The 23,939-nt window shown below is 39.4% G+C and overlaps 1 protein-coding gene across 1 annotated transcript in view; it reads right to left on the bottom strand.

Annotated features, from left to right (window-relative positions):
• The window catches only part of Myo3a (myosin IIIA), a 390,750-nt gene that overhangs the window by 306,387 nt on the left and 60,424 nt on the right, over positions 1 to 23,939 (bottom strand). Inside the window, exons 7-9 of the mRNA NM_148413.3 lie at positions 19,915 to 20,060; positions 17,328 to 17,393; positions 14,148 to 14,303 (exon numbers count right to left, since the gene is read on the bottom strand). Of these exons, the coding sequence (NP_680779.3) occupies positions 14,148 to 14,303; positions 17,328 to 17,393; positions 19,915 to 20,060 (368 nt within the window). The remainder of the gene's footprint in view (positions 1 to 14,147; positions 14,304 to 17,327; positions 17,394 to 19,914; positions 20,061 to 23,939) is intronic.

Below are 23,939 nucleotides of genomic sequence, written 5' to 3'. Positions count from 1 at the left end.
AAACTCAAGAAGAATGAAGACCAAAGTGTGGATCCTTTGCCCCTTCTTAGAATTGGGAACAAAACACCCATGGAAGAAGTTACAGAGACAAAGTTTGGCGCTGAGACAAAAGGATGGACCATCTAGAGACTACAATATCTGGTGATCCATCCCATAATCAGCTGCCAAACACAGACACCATTGCGTACACTAGCAAGCGTTTGCTGAAAGGACCCTGATATAGCTGTCTCTTGTGAGACTAGGCTGGGGCATAGCAAACACATAAGTGGATGCTCACAGTCAGCTGTTGGATGGATCACAGGGTCCCGAATGGAGGAGCTAGAGAAAGTATCCAAGGAGTTAACGGGATCTGCAATCCTATAGGTGGAACAACAATATGAACTAACCAGTACCCCCTGGAGCTTGTGTCTCTAGCTACATATGTATCAGAAGATGGCCAAGCCAGCCATCAGTGGAAAGAGAGGCCCATTAGTTGTGCAAACTTTATATGCCTCAGTAATGGGGAATGCCAGGGCCAAGAAGTGGGAGTGGGTGGGTAGGGGAGTGGGGGGGGATATGGGAGACTTTTGGGATAGCATTGGAAATGTAAATGAGGAAAATGCCCAATAAAAAAGTTAAAAAAAAAAAGAAAAGAAAACAATTTCCAAGCAAATGGTCTGAAGAAACTAGTTGGAGTAGCCATTCTAATATCAAATAAAATCAAATTACAACCCAAAGTTATCAAAAAAGACAAGGGGCACTTCATATTCATCGAAGGTAAAAATCTTACAAGATGAACTCTCAATTCTGAATATCTATGCTCCAAATGGAAGGGCATCTACATTCGTTAAGGAAACTATAGTAAAACTCAAAGCACACATTGTACCTCACACAATAATAGTAGGAGACTTAAACACCCAACTACCATCAATGGACATATCCTGGAAACAGAAACTAAACAGGGACACAGTGAAACTAATGGATTTAACAGATATTACAGAACATTTTATCCTAAAAAAAAAAAAAAAAAAAAGGATATACCTTCTTCTCAGAACCTCATGGTACCTTCTCCAAAATTGACCATATAATTGATCACAAAAAAGGCCTCAACAGATACAAAAACACTGAAATTATCCCATGCATCCTATCAGATAACCAAGGACTAAGGCTAATCTTCGATAACAACATAAATAATAGAAAGTCAACATTCATGTGGAAGCTGAACAACACTCTACTGCATGATAACTTGGTCAAGGAAGAAATAAAGAAAGAAATTAAAGACTTTTTAGACTTTAATGAAAATGAAGCCCCAACATACCCAAACTTACGGGATACAATGAAAGCATTCCTAAGAGAAAAACTCAAATCTCTGAGTGCCCCCAATAAGAAACTTGAGAGAGCATACACTGACAGCCTGACAGCACAACTAAAAGCTCTAGAACAAAAGGAAGCAAATTCACCCAAGAGGAGTAGAGGGCAGGAAATAATCAAACTCAGGGCTGCAATTAATCAAGTGGAAACAAAAAGAATGATACAAAAAAAATGGACCAAACCAGGAACTGTATTTTTGAGAAAATCAACAAGATAGATAAACCCTTAACCAGACTAACTAGAGGGCACAGGGACAGTATCCTAATTAACGAAATGGGAAATGAAATGGATACATAACAGAATCTGAGGAAATCCAAAACATCATCAGATCCTACTACAAAAGCTATAGTCAACAAAACTGGAAAACCTGGATGAAATGGACAATTTTCTAGACAGATACAGGTATCAAAGTTAAATCAGGATCAGATTAATGATCAACACAGTCCCATATCTCCTAAAGAAATAGAAGCAGTCATTAATAGTCTCCCAACTATTGCAAGCTTGTACAACCACTCTGGAAATCAGTCTGGCAGTTTCTCAGAAAATTAGACATGGTACTACCGGAGGATCCCGCAATACCTCTCCTGGGCATATATCCAGAAGATGTTCCAACTAGTAAGAAAGAAACATTCTCCATTAATTTCATAGCAGCCTTATTTATAATAGCCAGAAGCTGGAAAGAACCCAGATGCCCCTCAACAGAGGAATGGATACAAAAAATATGGTATATTTACACAATGGAGTACTACTCAGCTATTAAAAAGAATGAATTTATGAAATTCCTAGGCAAATGGTTGGACCTGGAGGGCATTACCCTGAGTGAGGTAACCCAATCACAAAAGAACTCAAATGATATGTACTCACTGATAAGTGGATATTAGCCCAGAAACCCAGAATACCCAAGATATAAGTTACAATTTGCCAAACACATGAAACTCAAGAAGGAAGACCCAAGTTTTGGACTCTTTGCCCCTTCTTAGAATTGGGAACAAAACACCCATGGAAGGAATTACAGAGACAAAGTTTGGAGCTGAGACAAAAGGATGGACCTTCTAGAGACTGCCATATCCGGAGATCCATCCCATACTCAGCTTCCAAACGCTGACACCATTGCATACACTAGCAAGATTTTGCTGATAGGACCCTGAGTGAGACTACGCCGGGGCCTAGCAAACACATAAGTGGATGCTCATAGTCAGTTAATGGATGGATCACAGGGCCCCCAATGGAGAAGCTAGAGAAAATACCCAAGGAGCTAAAGGGATCTGCAACCCTATAGGTGGAACAACATTATGAACTAACCAGTACCCCGGAGCTCTTGATTCTAGCTGCATATGCATGAAAAGATGGCTTAGTCTGCCATCACTGGAAAGAGAGGCCCATTGGACTTGCAAACTTTATATGCCCCAGTACAGGGGAACGCCAGGGCCAAAAAGTGGAAATGGGTGGGTAGGGCAGTGGGGAGGAGGGTATGGGGGACTTTTGGGATAGCATGGGAAATGTAAATGAGGAAAATACCTAATAAAAAAGAAAAAGGAAAAAAAAGGAAAAAAAATAGTCTCCCAACTAAAAATATCCCATGACCAGATGGGTTCAGCACAGAGTTCTATCAGACCTCCAAAGAAGACCTAATTCCAGTTCTGCACAAACTATTCCACAAAATAGAAGCAGAAGGTACTCTACCCAATTCATTCTATGAAGCCACATTTACTCTGATACCTAAACCACACAAAGACCCAACAAAGAAATAGAAATTCAGACCAATATCCCTTATGAATATTGATGCAAAAATACTCAATAAGATTCTCGAACACCAAATCCAAGAACACATCAAAATCATCATCAGTCATGATCAAGCTGGCTTTATTGCAGGGATGCAGGAATGGATGGCTTAATATACAGAAATCCATCAAAGTTATCCACAATATATTATCAAACTGAAAGACAAAAACCAAGTGATTATCTCATCAGATGCTGAGAAAGCATTTGACAAAATCCAACACCCATTCATGATAAAAGTCTTGGAAAGATCAGGAATTCAGGCCCATACCTAAATATAATAAAAGCAATATACAGCAAACCAGTAGCCAACATCAAACTAAATGGAGAGAAACTTGAAGCAATCCCACTAAAATCAGGGACTAGACAAGGCTGCCCACTTTCTCCCTACCTATTTAATATAGTTCTTGAAGTCCTAGCCAGAGCAATTCAACAACATAAGGAGATCAAGGGGATACAAATTGGAAAGGAAGAAGTCAAAATATCACTATTTGCAGATCATATGATAGTATATACAAGTGACCCCAAAATTTTACCAGAGAACTCCTAAACCTGATAAACAGCTTCAGTGTAGTAGCTGGATATGAAATTAACTCAAACAAATCATTGACCTTTCTCTGCACAAACGATAAACAGGCTGAGAAAGAAATTAGGGAAACTACACCCTTCACAATAAGTAACAAATAATGTAAAATACCTGTGTGTGACTCTAACTAAGGAAGTGAATGATCTGTATGATAAGAACTTCAAGTCTCTGAAGAAAGAAATTGAAGAAGATCTTAGAGGAGAGAAAGATCTCCGATGATCATATATTGGCAGTATTAATATAGTAAAAAATGAGTATCTTCCTGAAAGCAATCTACAGATTCATTGTAATCCCCATCAAAATTCCAACTCAATTCTTCACCGAGTTAGAAAGGGCAATTTGCAGATTCATCTGGAAGAACAAAAAATGTAGGATAGCAAAAACTATTCTTCCAATAAAAGAACCTGTGGTGGAATCACCAAGCCTCACCTCAAACTGTACAACAGAGCAATTGTGATAAAAACTACATGGTACAGCCACAGACAGGTATATCAGTGGAATAGAATTTAAGACCCAGAAATGAACCCATACATCTATGGTCACTTGATCTTTGACAAAGGAGCTAAAATCATCCAGTGGAAAAAAGACAGCATTTTCAACAATTGGTGCTCGCTCAACCGTTGGTCAGCATGTAGAAGAATTCCAATTCATCCATTCTTATCTCCTTGTACAAAGCTCAAGTCTAAGGGGATCAAGGACTTCCGTGTAAAACCAGAGACACTGAAACCCATAGAGGAGAAAGTGGGGAAAAACCTCTAAGATATGGGCACAGGGCAAAAATTCCTGAACAGAATAGCAATGGCTTGTGCTGTAAGATGGAGAATCGACAAAATGGGACCTCATAAATTTGCAAAACTTCTGTAAGGCAAAAGACACTGTCAATAAGACAAAAGGGCCACAAACAGATTGGTAAAGGATCTTTACCAATCCTAAATCAGATAGGGGACTAATATCCAATGTATACAAAGAACTCAAGAATTGGACTCTAGAAAAATCAAATAACCCCATTAAAAATGGGGTACAGAGCTAAACGAAGAATTCTCAACTGAGGAATACTAAATGGCTGAGAAGTACTTGAAAAAATGTTCAACATCCTTAATCATCAGGGAAATGCAAGTCAAAACAACCTGAGATTCCACCTCACACCAGTCACAATGGCTAAAATAAAAAACTCAGGTCACAGCAAAAACTCAGGTGACAGGCGAGGATGTGGAGAAAGTGGAACACTCTTCCACTGCTGGTGGGATTGCAAGCTGGTACAACCAGTCTGGAAATCAATCTTGCAGTTCCTTCAGAAAATTGGACACAGTACTACTGAAAGATCCAGCAATACCTCTCCTGGGCATATACCCAGAAGATGTTTCAACTTATAAGAAGGACACATGCTCCACTATGTTCATAGCAGCCTTGTTTATAATAGCCAGAAGCTGGAAAGAACGCAGATGTCCCTCAACAGAGGAATGAATACAGAAAATGTGGTACATTTACACAATGGAGTACTACTCAGCAATTAAAAACAATGAATTTATGAAGTTCTTAGGCAAATGGATGTATCTGAAGGATATCATCCTAACTGAGGTAATCCAATCACAAAAGAATACACATGATATGCACTTACTGATAAGTGGATATTAGCACAGATAGTTAGAATACCCAAAATACATTTTGCAAAACACATGAAACTCAAGAAGAAGGAAGACCAAAGTGTGGATACTTTGTTCCTTCTTAGAGTGGAACAAAATACCCATGGAAGGAGTTACAGAGACTAAGTTTGGAGCTGAGAAGGAAGGAAGGACCATGCAGAGATTTCCCCACCTGGGGATTCATCCCATAAACTGCCACCAAACCCAGAAACTATTGCATATGCCAGCAAGATTTTGCTGACAAGACCCTTATATAGCTATCTTTTGTGAGGCTCTGCCAGTGCCTTGCAAATACATAAGTGGATGTTCACAGTCATCTATTGGATGGAACACAGAACCCCCAATGAAGGAGCTAGATAATGTACCCAAGGAGCTAAAGGGGTCTGCAACCCTATAGGAGGAACAACAACATTAACTAACCAGTACCCCCAGAGCTCGTGTTTCTAGTTGCATATGTAGCAGAGGATGGCCTATGGGTCAATGGGAGGATAGGCTCTTGGTCTTGTGAAGATTATATGCCCCAGTACAGGGGAATGCCTGGGCCAGGAAGTGGGAGTGGGCAGGTTGGGGAGCAGGGTGTGGGTAATGTAAAGGGGACTTTCGGGATAGCATTTGAAATGTAAATGAAGAAATTATCTAAAAAAAAATAAGAATCAAGTTTGGAGATGTTGAGTTTGATGTTTCTTTGAGACATGCACATGGAGACGGGAGCTGAATACTCTTGTAAGAACTACCAGAACAGCATTGTAAAGTTTTGTCTGGTAAGGAAGACAGCAAATGTCACCAAAAGGTGACTAGTCACTACTGTGACCAGCAAAGTCTCTAAGGAAGAATTATTGTGCCTTGAAAATAGAAAGTAAATTGGAGTCATCTTTTTTGTCTCCTTAAAGAAGCACTTTATTACTTTCTAGTGATTTTCCTGCTTTCTTAGCTCACTGTTGTGTTTTGTAAAATTACAATCCCATTTGTGTTACTTTTTACTCCTTAAAGCCCCAGACCTAATAAAGAGTTGAAAGTTCACACCAGGCACCATAGCACTAAACTGTAGAACAAGATTTCAGTTCATCCTTCATTTGTCAATCCTCTGCCTTCAACTGCATCTATGTGTCAAGAGCGACAATTAACATAGTGCCACAAAGACAGGTAGTATTTGTGGACTAAACAACTTTAAGTAACTAAACCTTGTACATATTCTTGTTTGCTTCTGTGAAATTTTATATAGAATAATAATTTATACACATCAACATAAATCATCATGAGAATATGGAGGCTACCAAGTAAAATACTGAATTAATTTTGATTATTATATAAATATGAAAAGATATGACTCGAGCCCCGGGCTACCTTGCCAGCAGAGTCTTGCCCAACACCCGCAAGGGCCCACACAGGACTCTCCACGGGATCCTAAGAACTCTGGTGAGTGGAACACAGCGCCTGCCCCAATCCAATCGCGCAGAACCTGAGACTGCGGTACATAGGGAAGCAGGCTACCCGGGCCTGATCTGGGGCACAAGGCCCTTCCGCTCCACTCGAGCCCCGGGCTACCTTGCCAGTGGAGTCGCCTGACACCCGCAAGGGCCCACACAGGATTCCACACGGGATCCTAAGACCTCTAGTGAGTGGAACACAACTTCTGCCAGGAGTCTGGTTCGAACACCAGATATCTGGGTACCTTCCCTGCAAGAAGAGAGCTTGCCTGCAGAGAATACTCTGCCCACTGAAACTAAGGAGAGTGCTACCCTCCAGGTCTGCTTATAGAGGCTAACAGAGTCACCTGAAGAACAAGCACTTAACAGTGACAACTAAAACAGCTAGCTTAAGAGATTACCAGATGGCGAAAGGCAAACGTAAGAATCCTACTAACAGAAATCAAGACCACTCACCATCATCAGAACGCAGCACTCCCACCCCACCTAGTCCTGGGCACCCCAACACAACCGAAAATCTAGACACAGATTTAAAAACATTTCTCATGATGATGATAGAGGACATCAAGAAGGACTTTCATAAGTCACTTAAAGAATTACAGGAGAGCACTGCTAAAGAGTTACAGGCCCTTAAAGAAAAGCAGGAAAACACAGCCAAACAGGTAGAAATCATTAAAGAAAAACAGGAAAACACAACCAAACAGGTAATGGAAATGAACAAAACCATACTAGAACTAAAAAAGGGAAGTAGACACAATAAAGAAAACCCAAAGCGAGGCAACGCTGGAGATAGAAACCCTAGGAAAGAGATCTGGAACCATAGATGCGAGCATCAGGAACAGAATACAAGAAATGGAAGAGAGAATCTCAGGTGCAGAAGATTCCATAGAGAACATCGACACAACAGTCAAAGAAAATACAAAATGCAAAAGGATCCTAACTCAAAACATCCAGGTAATCCAGGACACAATGAGAAGACCAAACCTACGGATAATAGGAATTGATGAAAATGAAGATTTTTAACTTAAAGGGCCAGCTAATATCTTCAACAAAATAATAGAAGAAAACTTCCCAAACATAAAGAAAGAGATGCCCATGATCATACAAGAAGCCTACAGAACTCCAAATAGACTGGACCAGAAAAGAAATTCCTCCCAACACATAATAATCAGAACAACAAATGCACTAAATAAAGATAGAATATTAAAAGCAGTAAGGGAGAAAGGTCAAGTAACATATAAAGGAAGGCCTATCAGAATTACACCAGACTTTTCACCAGAGACTATGAAAGCTAGAAGAGCCTGGACAGATGTTATACAGACACTAAGAGAACACAAATGCCAGCCCAGGCTACTATACCCGGCCAAACTCTCAATTACCATAGATGGAGAAACCAAAGTATTCCACGACAAAACCAAATTCACACAATATCTTTCCACGAATCCAGCCCTTCAAAGGATAACAACAGAAAAGAAGCAATACAAGGACGGAAATCACGCCCTAGAAGAAGCAAGAAAGTAATCACTCAACAAACCAAAAAGAAGACAGCCACAAGAACAGAATGCCAACTCTAACAACAAAAATAAAAGGAAGCAACAATTACTTTTCCTTAATATCTCTTAATATCAATGGACTCAATTCCCCAACAAAAAGACATAGACTAACAGACTGGCTACACAAACAGGACCCAACATTCTGCTGCTTACAGGAAACCCATCTCAGGGAAAAAGACAGACACTACCTCAGAGTGAAAGGCTGGAAAACAATTTTCCAAGCAAATGGTATGAAGAAACAAGCTGGAGTAGCCATTTTAATATCGGATAAAATCGACTTCAACCCAAAGTTATCAAAAAAGACAAGGAGGGACACTGCATACTCATCAAAGGTAAAATCCTCCAAGAGGAACTCTCAATTCTGAATATCTAAGCTCCAAATGCAAGGGCAGCCACATTCATTAAAGACACTTTAGTAAAGCTCAAAGCACACGTTGCACCTCACACAATAATAGTGGGAGACTTCAACACACCACTTTCTTCAAAGGACAGATCGTGGAAACAGAAACTAAACAGGGACACATTGAAACTAACAGAAGTTATGAAACAAATGGACCTGACAGATATCTACAGAACATTTTATCCTAAAACAAAAGGATATACCTTCTTCTCAGCACCTCACGGGAACTTCTCCAAAATTGACCATATAATTGGTCACAAAACAGGCCTCAACAGATACAAAAATATTGAAATTGTCCCATGTATCCTATCAGACCACCATGGCCTAAGACTGATCTTCAATAACAACATAAATAATGGAAAGCCAACATTCACGTGGAAACTGAATAACACTCTTCTCAATGATACCTTGGTCAAGGAAGGAATAAAGAAAGAAATTAAAGACTTTCTAGAGTTTAATGAAAATGAAGCCACAACGTACCCAAACCTATGGGACACAATGAAAGCATTTCTAAGAGGGAAACTCATAGCTTTGAGTGCCTCCAAGAAGAAACGGGAGAGAGCACATACTAGCAGCTTGACAACACATCTAAAAGCCCTAGAAAAAAAGGAATTAAATTCACCCAAGAGGAGTAGACGGCAGGAAATAATCAAACTCAGGGGTGAAATCAACCAAGTGGAAACAAGAAGAACTATTCAAAGAATTAACCAAATGAGGAGTTGGTTCTTTGAGAAAATCAACAAGATAGATAAACCCTTAGCTAGATTCACTAAAGGGCACAGGGACAAAATCCTAATTAACAAAATCAGAACTGAAAAGGGAGACATAACAACAGATCCTGAAGAAATCCAAAACACCATCAGATCCTTCTACAAAAGGCTATACTCAACAAAACTGGAAAACCTGGACGAAATGGACAAATTTCTGGACAGATACCAGGTACCAAAGTTGAATCAGGATCAAGTTGACCATCTAAACAGTCCCATATCAGCTAAAGAAATAGAAGCAGTTATTAATAGTCTCCCAGCCAAAAAAAGCCCAGGACCAGACGGGTTTAGTGCAGAGTTCTATCAGACCTTCAAAGAAGATCTAATTCCAGTTCTGCACAAACTATTTCACAAAATAGAAGTAGAAGGTACTCTACCCAACTCATTTTATGAAGCCACTATTACTCTGATACCTAAACCACGGAAAGACCCAACAAAGATAGAGAACTTCAGACCAATTTCTCTTATGAATATCGATGCAAAAATCCTCAATAAAATTCTCGCTAACCGAATCCAAGAACACATTAAAGCAATCATCCATCCTGACCAAGTAGGTTTTATTACAGGGATGCAGGGATGGTTTAATATACGAAAATCCATCAATGTAATCCATTATATAAACAAACTCAAAGACAAAAACCACATGATCATCTCATTAGATGCAGAAAAAAGCATTTGACAAGATCCAACACCCATTCATGATAAAAGTTTTGGAAAGATCAGGAATTCAAGGCCCATACCTAAACATGATAAAAGCAATCTACAGCAAACCAGTAGCCAACATCAAAGTAAATGGAGAGAAGCTGGAAGCAATCCCACTAAAATCAGGGACTAGACAAGGCTGTCCACTTTCTCCCTACCTTTTCAACATAGTACTTGAAGTATTAGCCAGAGCAATTTGACAACAAAAGGAGATCAAGGGGATACAAATTGGAAAAGAGGAAGTCAAAATATCACTTTTTGCAGATGATATGATAGTATATATAAGTGACCCTAAAAATTCTACCAGAGAACTCCTAAACCTGATAAACAGCTTCGGTGAAGTAGCTGGATATAAAATAAACTCAAACAAGTCAATGGCCTTTCTCTATACAAAGAATAAACAGGCTGAGAAAGAAATTAGGGAAACAACACCCTTCTCAATAGTCACAAATAATATAAAATATCTTGGCGTGACTCTAACTAAGGAAGTGAAAGATCTGTATGATAAGAACTTCAAGTCTCTGAAGAAAGAAATTAAAGAAGATCTCAGAAGATGGAAAGATCTCCCATGCTCATGGATTGGCAGGATCAATATAGTAAAAATGGCTATCTTGCCAAAAGCAATCTAAAGATTCAATGCAATCCCCATCAAAATTCCAACTGAATTCTTCAACGAATTGGAAGGAGCAATTTGCAAATTCGTCTGGAATAACAAAAAACCTAGGATAGCAAAAAGTCTTCTCAAGGATAAAAGAACTTCTGGTGGAATCACCATGCCAGACCTAAAGCTTTACTACAGAGCAATTGTGATCAAAACTGCATGGTACTGGTATAGAGACAGACAAATAGACCAATGGAATAGAATTGAAGACCCAGAAATGAACCCACACACCTATGGTCACTTGATCTTCGACAAGGGAGCTAAAACCATCCAGTGGAAGAAAGACAGCATTTTCAACAATTGGTGCAGGCACAACTGGTTGTTATGGTGTAGAAGAATGCGAATCGATCCATACTTATCTCCTTGTACTAAGGTGAAATCTAAGTGGATCAAGGAACTTCACATAAAACCAGAGACACTGAAACTTATAGAGGAGAAAGTGGGGAAAAGCCTTGAAGATATGGGCACAGGGGAAAAATTCCTGAACAGAACAGCAATGGCTTGTTCTGTAAGATCGAGAATTGACAAATGGGACCTAATGAAACTCCAAAGTTTCTGCAAGGCAAAAGACACCGTCAATAAGACAAAGAGACCACCAACAGATTGGGAAAGGATCTTTACCTATCCTAAATCAGATAGGGGACTAATATCCAACATATATAAAGAACTCAAGAAGGTGGACTTCAGAAAATCAAATAACCCCATTAAAAAATGGGGCTCAGAACTGAACAAAGAATTCTCACCTGAGGAATACCGAATGGCAGAGAAGCACCTGAAAAAATGTTCAACATCCGTAATCATCAGGGAAATGCAAATCAAAACAACCCTGAGATTCCACTTCACACCAGTCAGAATGGCTAAGATCAAAAATTCAGGTGACACAGATGCTGGCGTGGATGTGGAGAAAGAGGAACACTCCTCCATTGTTGGTGGGATTGCAGGCTTGTACAACCACTCTGGAAATCAGTCTGGCGGTTTTTCAGAAAATTGGACATAGTACTACTGGAGGATCCAGCAATACCTCTCCTGGGCATATAACCAGAAGATGCCCCAACTGGTAAGAAAGACACATGCTCCACTATGTTCATAGCAGCCTTATTTATAATAGCCAGAAGCTGGAAAGAACCCAGATGCCTCTCAACAGAGGAATGGATACAGAAAATGTACATCTACACAATGGAGTACTACTCAGCTATTAAAAAGAATGAATTTATTAAATTCCTAGGCAAATGAATGGACCTGGAGGGCATCATCCTGAGTGAGGTAACACATTCACAAAGGAACTCACACAATATGTACTCACTGATAAGTGGATATTAGCCCCAAACCTAGGATACCCAAGATATAAGATACAATTTGCTAAACACATGAAACTCAAGAAGAATGAAGACTGAAGTGTGGACACTATGCCCCTCCTTAGAAGTGGGAACAAAACACCCATGGAAGGAGTTACAAAAACAAAGTTTGGAGCTGAGATGAAAGGATGGACCATGTAGAAACTGCCATATCCAGGGATCCACCCCATAATCAGCATCCAAACGCTGACACCATTACATATACTAGCAAGATTTTATCGAAAGGACCCAGATGTAGCTGTCTCTTATGAGACTATGCCGGGGCCTAGCAAACACAGAAGTGGATGCTCACAGTCAGCTAATGGATGGATCACAGGGCTCCCAATGGAGGAGCTAGAGAAAGTACCCAAGGAGCTAAAGGGATCTGCATCCCTATAGGTGGAACAACATTATGAACTAACCAGTACCCCGGAGCTCTTGACTCTAGCTGCATATGTATCAAAAGATGGCCTAGTCGGCCATCACTGGAAAGAGAGGCCCATTGGACACGTAAACTTTATATGCCCCAGTACAGGGGAACGCCAGGGCCAAAAAGGGGGAGTGGGTGGGTAGGGGAGTGGGGGTGGGTGGGTATGGGGGACTTTTGGTATAGCATTGGAAATGTAAATGATCTAAATACCTAATAAAAAATGGAAAAAAAAAAAAAAGAAAAAAATCAGAAAAAAAGAAAAGATATGATAGTTATTAATACTACCAAAGGACATATTAACTTAAAAACAGTTATCATTTAAGTGGATGCTGAACTATATCTCCCAAGGATTGTAAACCATACTATAAATAGTATTCTTGGTAGAAGTTCAAGTTTTGTAAAATACTTTTGGGACCTAATTAAATATTCTATAGACTAGTCCATAATATATTATACATGTAATATTATATATATAATTGACACCCATCCACTGTTTTCTCTTCTCAGAATATCTTTCTGAGAATGAGAATTTTTAAAATGGCTCAGGGTAGGCCTTGGCCTCTCCTGGGCACAAGTAAGAGGATACCAGGGATTTCTCCCGTGCACTTTAACTAGAGCACCGGGTAGAAGGCAAGGCGCGAAGAATCAGATGGTCATCTGAGGTTCCAAACCTCAGAGGAGTGATGACAAGCTCCAAGTCAGTTTATGAGTGTTGAGAGGCTGTCAGGTACCCAGTCCACAGGCAATGGAGGAGGCAAGTGAGTGGGCCCCAGTAGGCAAGCAGTTCTTGCAGAAGATGTTGGGATTCAGATTCCTTTGCTACATACCTTTGCCTTCATCTCAGTTCTTATGAGATACTAAGTTGCTTTCCCATATTAACTGACATGCATTGTTTCGAAGAGCATGTGTTACTCACAACTGATTTTTGTCTATGTCCACTAGCTGAGGTGACTGGATATTTATAAACTTTATATTCAGAAGCAAAACTCGAAATGATGCTTCAGATTTTTCCTGATTTAGTATGCATGCTAACCCTGTCAAGTTTAACTGTTGGGAAACTGTTCCCCAGGGCTTGGGGAGTGTGTCTCAGAAGGGGTCATGTGCACATGTTCCTTCATTCCTCAGAACAGCTGGATGAGCTCCAGATGATTGGTTGAGTAGAAGTCTTTGCTTATGACAGAAACATCCCATGACCATTCCCATCCCATCAAAGATGCCTAATTTTTCAGGGAACAGTAAATATTAATATCAACAACAACCAACATACATACCAATGCTGTTATAAATTATAATTTCTGTTCTGATAAAGTCATTTTTAAAATGCTGCCAACATTTTCAATAACATAGGGGATGGGACCTGGACTCAAAAAGTGACAGTTTCCCTCCAAGCAAATATCCCATTCAAGTCACACCAAGAATGTGTGGGTTACTTTCTCCTCAACAACTATTGTATAGTAGAACTTTATGGAATTTTGAGATACTTTGTTTTGGAAACCTGAGATACTGTTTAATTACCTGGCCTTCTCTGTGCTTCCCAGGCATTGATGGATATCAATGAATTCCATTAGTTGTTTTTGTAGTATCACATCTTTGCCCTCGATCTGAGTAATAAATTTATGCTTCAAAAGATCTGACACTGTTGGACGCTTTTCATAATCTTTGGTCAAGCATCTGCACTGGCAAAAAAGGAACATGTAATTATTAAATAACTTAGGGTTTTGCAATTATCATTCAGATTCTTTTTTTAAAAAAATCTACTGTGGCTGGGCATGGTGGGCATTGCCTTTAATCCCAGCAGTTGGGAGGCAGAAGCAGGCGGATTTCTGAGTTCGAGGCCAGCCTGGTCTACAGAGTGAGTTCCAGGACAGCCAGGGTGATACAGAGAAACCCTGTCTCGAAAAAACCAACCCCCCACCCCCAAAAAACCCCAACAAAAAAACCAAAAAAAAAAAAAAAAACTACTGTGACTTGATGTTTCTCACAAATGAATTCAAAGCACATCTCAAAATTATGAAATGGCAACATGGTAAATGTTCATGAAAATACCCATATCTGTAAGGGATCATACTGTAGGGATATCACATTTCACCCAATATTACTGTTGGTTATCTCGCAACAAGCACTGTTGCATAGTGATAATCAAACTCTGTCTCTACTTCAAAGTTTCCTTTCCAAGTCACTCAAGACTGGAAGTCTTAATGCTTATTTAAAATTAAAACAAACTCTTTAGTTTCACTTCACCATGCTCTTAAGACTTTTTAATCAATATTCTTTTTTCTACGTGTTTAATCAATATATTTCCATACATTTCTGTTAGTCCAATAAAAGGTTAATCTGCTGAGGCGGCTTAGATTCTATGCTGGCAGGAATTTCATGAGGCCATGTGGCAGATATTCTAATGAATACCACAGCTGTCTAGGGAGAGGATCAGCCATGGCATATTCCATAGGAAGGTTAGGCTAGTGAGGACACTTACCTGGGTTGGTATCACAGCAAAGCATTTGAATAAACATGGGATGTTTATTCAGCTATAGCAGTTGTCTTCAAATATTTGTAAGAAGGATCTGACCATGAGTGCTAGAAGAGCCTTCAGATCTGTGTGAGTTTAATGCTTATCAAGGTAGAATGTACTGCACTGGAAACATACTTCTTATGAGGGTTATGAGCACCCATTGAATGGCTGCACATGTTCCTAAATCCATTTGACCCTGAGATATAGTGTCTCCATTATGAAAAATTATGTTATTATTTGGGGATAACATGAAAAAACAAACAGACAGAAACAGGGCCTCATAGCATAGGCCCCAAATCAGTCTAGCTGGCTATAGAGTAAATTTAAGACTAAACTGGGTAACTTAGACACTGTCTTAAAAAAAATATACAAAAAGGGCTAGGGAAGGTAGTTCAGTAGTGGAATGCTTTGTGAAGATTTGTGAAGCCCTAAATTCAACCCTAGTGCCTCAGAACAAGAAGAGGAGGAGGAAGAGGAAGAGGAGGAGAAAGAGAAGCAGGAGGAAGAGGAGGAGGAGGGGGAAGAGGAGGAGGGGGAAGAGAAGGAGGAGGAGGAGGGGGAAGAGGAGGAGGACAGGGAAGAGGAGGAGGAGGAGGAGGAAGAAGGGGAGGAGGAGGAGGAGGAGGAGGAGGAGGAGGAGGAGGAGGAGGAGGAACAGCTGCAGCACCTGCCACCAAGTCAGTGCCATTAGTAATCATCATCATTGGACCTCCTGGCATGATAATTTGGCAGTTTCCTTCATTGGGCTTAACCAAAAGGTTTCCCTGGGATGCTAAAATATGCTATGGAATGAGATTGGTGCTGTCTAGAAACCAGAACAGGTCCCCTCCAGTTTCATTCAGTTTAACAGAAAGAAGCAATTTCTACATCTAAAGCACACTTGCATCTGCATTAAGAAGCATGACAAATTACTTTATTCAAGTTAAACTTTGCCCAAAAGCCAATGACTATCCTGGCCCTGCTGGGCATGGGAGTGACAGTAACAAGGAAGGTGACAGTGTTCTAGAGTTGCTTAGAGTTGCTTATTGTTTAATTAGACAAAAGGACATCAGAAAAGGTAAGCTTAGTAAGGTTGAAAATGTTGCCAGTGGGAGAGGAAGAGAAGAACAGCACACAGGACAAGAATATCAATTGCCTAGGGGAAGGTGGGAAGTGAGTCTCAGGAGGAAATTGAGAAATGACTCAGACAAACTAAGATCCACGGAGAACCTGCACAAAAGACTCTTGTAAATCCAAGACAGACATTTGGGAAATCCCTGTCATATCGATGATTTCCCCAAGAGACTTGAGAAATGATAGAATGGCATGCACAGTAAATGCTTATGGTACCTTGACCATACATAAAACTTCCACGAAGTTATCAATCCCGATTGAGTCCCTACAAACCCTTAAATCTAAGTCTCTGTCTTTAGAAGAACACATTGGTATCTTGGTGGGAACCTCAGTGACAGCAATGTGCCCGGTCTGCATTTGCAGAGTGATTTGGCACATCGTATCATTACATCCTTCCTTTCTATTTACAACCAGGAGTCTCCCCTTTTCCTCTTTGATTTAGGTAAAGACAGTAAAAATTGTGAAAGGATTGGAGGACCTGATTTTTCTAAATGGCTGACCCACTTCTAATTAATTGTGGAGAGGCCAGTCACTTCTGTTAAACTGCTGGCAAGTGAAATCATTCTCTGGATTTCAAATGCAAAAGCCTTTGATAAATATGATCCTTAAAGCCACTGGCTGTGATGAAATCCCTGTGGTTGTAATGAGAGTCAGTGATGTAGACAAATGAAGGGTTAAATCACTGACCGCATAGGTACTAGATGGGAGCAGGTGGGAGATGCTCTTGGCAATGATGCAATGGCAGATGGGCAGGTGAGCATGTTCCTGGGTGGATGCTAAAAAGCCCTTGGAAACATGACTGCAGACAGGTGAAAACTTGACTCAGAGGTTACTATTTAAGTAATTTCACTGAACCCTTAGCAGATTATACAGATTTTCTGTTCTTTCTTTTTCTTTTTTGGGGGGGTGGGGGGGGGATGAGGTGTGGGTGGGAATGGTGGAGACCTCTGGAGTTGCTTACCAGATAAGAAAGAAGAGAAGGATTCAGAAGCCAGTGGTTACAGTAAACCATTCAAAGTCACAGCAGGCTGGTATTGTTTTTACTTGTATTTCTGACTATTGTTACTCACTTGCTAATGAAGTCATTGAACTCTGCGGACCACAGCTCAGGCTGCCGGAGTTTAGGGGGTGGATTCCTAGAAAATAAGAATTAAGGTTGGGATGGGAGCTGTGCATTGGTTAGATGGTGAAATAGGAGAAGCAGAGCAAAGACTTGCTTGACAGTCCTTGATGATACAGGTTCTGCCTGTATCATCAAGGACTGTCATTTCCCAATTCCAAGAACGGTAATTAGCGACTCATCATTCTTTATATAAAATGACAGCTTCCTAGTTTCTCTGAAAGCAGTTAATGTATAACCCAATTTTGCTGTTATTATTATTTTTCCTCCCTAAGAATCGTCTTGGGTTGTATGTGAAATCACTTAGTAGGAAATACCAATGTTTATCAGAACAGGAATATTGAATATTGGAAAAAAGTACTACAGAAGTCCCCCAGGAAGGTACAGGTGCACAGAGGTGCCCTGGAACAGGTAGCAACCCGCAGCAGGAAGGGACAAAAGCTTCCAGAGCTGTTCTTTTGTTCCGAGAAACATGGCAGGAAGCATGCACGCTTGTATGTGACAAAAGCAAAGAAGCAGAAAATGCCATTAGCTATAGTGCTCTGAATGCCGCTTAAAAGATCTTGTTATTAATTCTTTTCGTTTTTTTAAGCTGAGCAATTTTTTTTTTTTTCGAGCATCTGTGCACACAAAAGGGCTGTCACTTGACAGTGAGGCTGATGTGACTGTAATCAAGCACCATTGATCAACCATAATGGCTAAATTTGCTGAAGTGTCACTTTATGTTAATTCTAACAGCTCTTTGTTTTCATTAGGGGGATGGAAATGCTTTGTCCTCAGTCCTGTACTGCTCCTTAAACAGCTTATAATGAAATTAATGTATAGTCGGTACAGACTCATTAAAGCTAAGTGCACCTACGCATCTAACTGGATCACACCAAAGAGCACCAAAGCACCTTTCAGTCCAGTGGACTAGATGAAGATTGCTGATTTGAGCATTTGAAAAACTACTGTTATTCAGCCAATAATTTTACTTTGTTGCTTGTCCACTGAAAATGTCCTTTTACAGATTGAATTGCCTTGGGTATAACATAGTTTGCCAATTTCATAATACCCAGAACTGTAGTTATTCAGATCCCCTTTCCACATATTTCTACAACCATTATTTTCAGTATTTAATTTTAAGGACATGCTAGCAGCAGAAACAGTAAAAAATAATTAGTATGATGCACTTTGTTGCACTAAGTGTTACCAAGGCACAATAATCAGGGCTCTCCATCTTTCCTGTTTACCACCTTCATCTTTACCACCAAGTATGAAAACACAGGGTAAATATGATGGTTTATACTATGACTAAGGTGACTTAGGCATATATAGTTTCACCTTATATAATAAATGACAATAGAAGTTAGAAAAAATATATTTTTCTTGAAATGCTTTTGGTATATAGAGGATTTCTTCTTTCCTACACATCTTGTTTCCCCCATACAAGTGACATGTTTTATAAGACCAGTGTTATATAACACTGGACATTGAAATATAAAGAATGATGTATTATAATTCAGAGTTAGCACAGGAAGTTCCAAAGTATTAAACAACTTTTAATGCTTCATTACTAGAAAAACTTAATTACACACAAAAAAGGGATCCCCTTTCAGGAATAAGTATAACATGGTGGTATCATTTCTTTAGGACTACAACACAAAGTGTCTAACCTCCCCATCCCCAACTCCAGGTATATTTCACATGTTGAAATCACAACCTTTAATTAATAGCATGTGTAATTATTGACTATCTATGTACTACTATCTCTGGACCCCTGGCAATACAAGCTATGTGTGTTGGTATCAGGACCTCCGAAATCCATGACATCACATAGGCAGTAGAGAGACCTATACATCTGTTGCCAAGATAATGGCCACCATATTCCCAGAATTCATTGGGCTTACCTCCCACCTTTACCTGTCACCATGTCACCATCCATATATATAAGAGGAATGCTCTCTCTCTTCCCCACTTTCTTTTTGCTGCCACCTTGACCCTCCCCCCCCCTCTCTCAATAAATCTCATAGGGAACTGTTTGAACTGGTGTATTCCTTCTGAAGCTGCACAGTGTTCATGATCATAACAATGTGTGTATCTTCCTTAGAATCCATGGGTGAGGAAAAATTCTTATGGTCTCTAAAAATATCTTACTTATAATTAACATGGATTTTTTTTTCAAATTTGAGACACCTAGAACTTACCAATACATATTTAAAAGAGAAATACATATTTAGAAGAGAAACTATCCAGCTGAAGTAGTGCAGTTGGCAGGTAAATATTATAGGTAACATGGTCAGATGGCCAGTTGAAGGGTAGGTAAGGCTATACACATCCTTAAGGTGAGTGTAGTAGGGTACATCTATAAGCCCACAAAGGACATGAAGCAGGCAGATCATCTTCAAAGTCATCTTCGGCTACTTAATGATTTCAAGGACAACTTAAGTTACATGGGGCTTTAGTTTTAAAACTTTCTAGAACACTTCTGCCTATTTCCATGATAAGAAGTCAGTCCCTAGAAGGGAAAAATAGGCTGCTGATCTTGGTTGCCTGACCTTGGTATTTTGAAGAGTGCTCTCATGGGATGCAGCTCAGCTAGTGGAGGATCTCCATCACCAAGCTCAATAGCCGTGATACCCAGGGACCATGTGTCACATCTAGCATCGTAAGTGGTATCTAGTTGCTGTTCACAAGCAATCACCTAGAAGACAAAAGCAGCAAAATGCTCAGAGAGAAATCTAAGTGTTTAACCTGATAAAGTTGAGAGCTAAATAAAGATAAAGGCAGGAATTAGAAGAAAAAAGAATGATACGTGTAGTATTTTTATTCTAAGAACAGACAATACCACAGCAGGATTGCAGACAGAAGTTTTGCTATGAAAACAAATAGTTTAGAAACTATATTGCGAAGAGGGAAAAAAAATGTTGCCCTACTTGGAATGGGATCAAATGCACAGTTAATGGCCATGGTGTATTCTCTCAACAGTCATCTAAGCAGAGGTTATACTCAGGAGCAGAGAGCATATCTCAGAGGACAGATAGTGAAGGAGTCAAGGGAAATAAACTGGAGGGCAGTCTAGTTAAATAGCTTGTAACTTTACTTGCAATTAGAACACAAAAGCACCCTGAGATAAATGAGGAAAACTGGGAAGAGTGCAAATGGCTTAAACCATTAATAATAAAAAAAAGTCAACTCAATAAAAATAAGCACCAATGGAAGAAGACAATGACTTATTTGAGTCACACTAAAATTTAAAACTGCAATCAACTGCCACTAACCAAAAATGACAGAGTCAAAGGGACAAGGGGAGGGAAATGGTTTTGTAATATTGTAATATAGTATTATACAGAAAAATCATTGTATTGATTTCATTTATAGCCTTTCTAAGTGTGTAAGTGCAAATACAGAAGCCCATAAATGATCGCTGATAACAGTGACCACAAAAAGGAAATTCAACTTACATTGTGAAAACCAATATTATCATTTTTTAAAATTTGAGATTATAATATAACTAAGCCATTTCCCCTCCCCTTTATTCTCTCCAAAACCACCTCTCATATAATTCACTTTGTTCTTTTTTAAAAATTCATGGCTCCCTTTTCCATTAACTATTTTTACAAACACATACGTATGTACATATGTATATAAAAACAAACTTCTCTGTCTGTAAAATGTTCATTGTATGTTTTCTGGGATCACTGTTTTGTATTGTATAACCAATTGGTGTGCTCTTCATTGAAGAAGACTGTCTCTCTTGCTCTCAGCATTCCTTAGTTGCCTGTAGCTTTTTGTGTAGTTCTCTGTGTGGGCCTACCGCCCACTTTGGCATTTCTACTGTTGTTAACCTTATTCAGCTCATGTTTGGGCAGTCATGCTGGTGAGACTCTATGGGTATAGCTTCTGCAATTACTAGAGACAAAAATCTCACAGCAAACTTCCTGATCCTCTATTTCTTACATCATTCTACCTCTCAAAAATCCCTGAGCCTTAGGTGAAGAAATGTTTTGTAGACGTATGCAATAGGGCTAGGCTCCAGAACTATGTATTTTGATTGGTTGTGGTTTTCTATAATGGTCTTTGCTCCAACTGCTGTAAGGAAAATTTTCCTTGATAAGGATTAAGATCTACACTTATCTATGGGGATAAGTATATATTCAAAATGTAGTTATGGATTATGCTGCTTTAACAAAGTTATGATATCCAATTTTTAGCATTGTGCATGTGTGTATGTGTGGACCTATGTGTGTCCATATGCATATGGAGTTCAGAAGATAGCATGCAGGAGTTCTTTCCTTCTACCGTGTGGGGTCCAGTGTTTGAATGCAGATCACCAGACTTGATAACAAACACTTTTAGCTGCTGAGGCATTTTACTGGCCCCTGAAAACCATTATTTACATTTATTTTGTTCATTTAGTGAATGTCAACTCACTAGATGAAAATTAATTCTGAGAGTGATGGCAGCTTTAAGTTGTACCATTTAACTACAGTATGGTAGCCTCTGAAGGAAAATTTCATATCTGGTGACTCCAACACACATCAAAAAACCCTGTGTGGACTCACAAGAGTTGAGCTGGCAACTTTCACACAAGCTTTTTAAGAAAAGTTACCTCTTAATTATGAATGAGTCCCTTCAGACCTGTTACTGAAAGCCATAACAGGAAATATCTAAATGTAAACATATCACTGTATTTAAAAAAGAATAGGCAGATAGATGATAGATGATAATATAGTAATAGATGATATATAGCTATATAAGATGATATATATATTATATATATAATAACAGATGGTACAAAGAAGATAATAGATGATAAATCATAGAAAGGTGGATAAATGGTAGGTACATGATAGATAGACTAAGAGATAGATAGACATAGACAGACAGATAGATAATAGATGAGTGGTAGATGATTGACAGATGAAAGATAAATGACAGATATACTATCACTATCTATACACATACAGATAATATATCTGTATATTTATTATTGGCCTTTAAACATTAATCTGCTTATGCTTTTCTGTTTACTTCTTGTGAACTTGCCCATAAGAGCAAAGACTTTTTTTTTAATTGGGTATTTATTTCATTTACATTTTCAATGCTATCCCAAAAGTCCCCCACATGCTCCTCACCTTCTCCCCCACCCACACACTCCCACTTCTTGGCCCTACCGTTCCCCTGTACTGAGGCATATAAAGTTTACAAGACCAGTGGGCCTCTCTTTCCACTGATGGCCGGCTAGGCCATTTTCTAATTCATATGCAGCTAGAGACACGAGCTCTGGGGGTACTGGTTAGTTCATATTGTTGTTCCACCTATAGGATTGTAGATCCCTTTAGCTCCTTGGGTAATTTCTCTAGCTCCTCCATTGGGGGCCCTGTGATCCATCCAATAGCTGACTGTGTGCATCCACTTCAGTGTTTGCTAGGCCCCAGCATAGTCTCACAAGACACAGCTCTATCTGGGTCCTTTCAGCAAAATCTTGCTAGTGTATGCAATGGTGTCAGCGTTTGGAGGCTGATTATGGGATGGATCCCCAGATATGGCAGTCTCTAGAAGGTACATCCTTTCATCACAGCTCCAAACTTTGTCTCTGTGACTCCTTCCATGGGTGTTTTGTTCCCTATTCTAAGAAGGGGCAAAGTGTCCACACTTTGGTCTTCATTCTTCTTGAGTTTCATGCATTTAGTAAATTATATCTTAAATCTTGGGTATCCTAAGTTTCTGGGCTAATATCCACTTATCAGTGAATACATATTGTGTGAGTTGCTTTGTGATTGGGTTACCTCACTCAGGATGATGCCCTCCAGGTCCAGAAATCCATCAACGTAATCCAGTATATAAACAAACTCAAAGAGAAAAACCACATGATCATCTTGTTAGATGCGGAAAAAGCATTCGACAAGATCCAACACCCATTCATGATAAAAGTCTTGGAAAGATCAGGAATTCAAGGCCCATACCTAAACATGATAAAAGCAATCTACAGCAAACCAGTAGCTAACATCAAAGTAAATGGTGAGAAGCTGGAAGCAATCCCACTAACATCAGGGACTAGACAAGGCTGTCCACTCTCTCCCTACCTATTCAACATTGTACTTGAAGTCCTAGCCAGAGCAATTCGACAACAAAAGGAGATCAAGGGGATACAAATTGGAAAGGAAGAAATCAAAATATCACTTTTTGCAGATGATATGATAGTATATATAAGTGACCCTAAAAATTCCACCAGAGAACTCCTAAACCTGATAAACAGCTTCAGTGAAGTAGCTGGATATAAAATTAACTCAAACAAGTCAATGGCCTTTCTCTACACAAAGGATAAACAGGCTGAGAAAGAAATTAGGGAAACAACACCCTTCTCAATAGTCACAAATAATATAAAATATCTCGGCGTGACTCTAACTAAGGAAGTGAAAGATCTGTATGATAAGAACTTCAAGTCTCTGAAGAAAGAAATTAAAGAAGATCTCAGAAGATGGAAAGATCTCCCATGCTCATGGATTGGCAGGATCAATATAGTACAAATGGCTATCTTGCCAAAAGCAATCTACAGATTCAATGCAATCCCCATCAA

The sequence above is a fragment of the Mus musculus genome, chromosome 2, assembly GCF_000001635.26.
Source record: "Mus musculus strain C57BL/6J chromosome 2, GRCm38.p6 C57BL/6J".
NCBI classification, from domain to species: Eukaryota; Metazoa; Chordata; class Mammalia; order Rodentia; family Muridae; genus Mus; species Mus musculus.
Note: the sequence above shows the minus strand (reverse complement) of the source record. Positions and strands in the feature narration are given on the sequence as shown.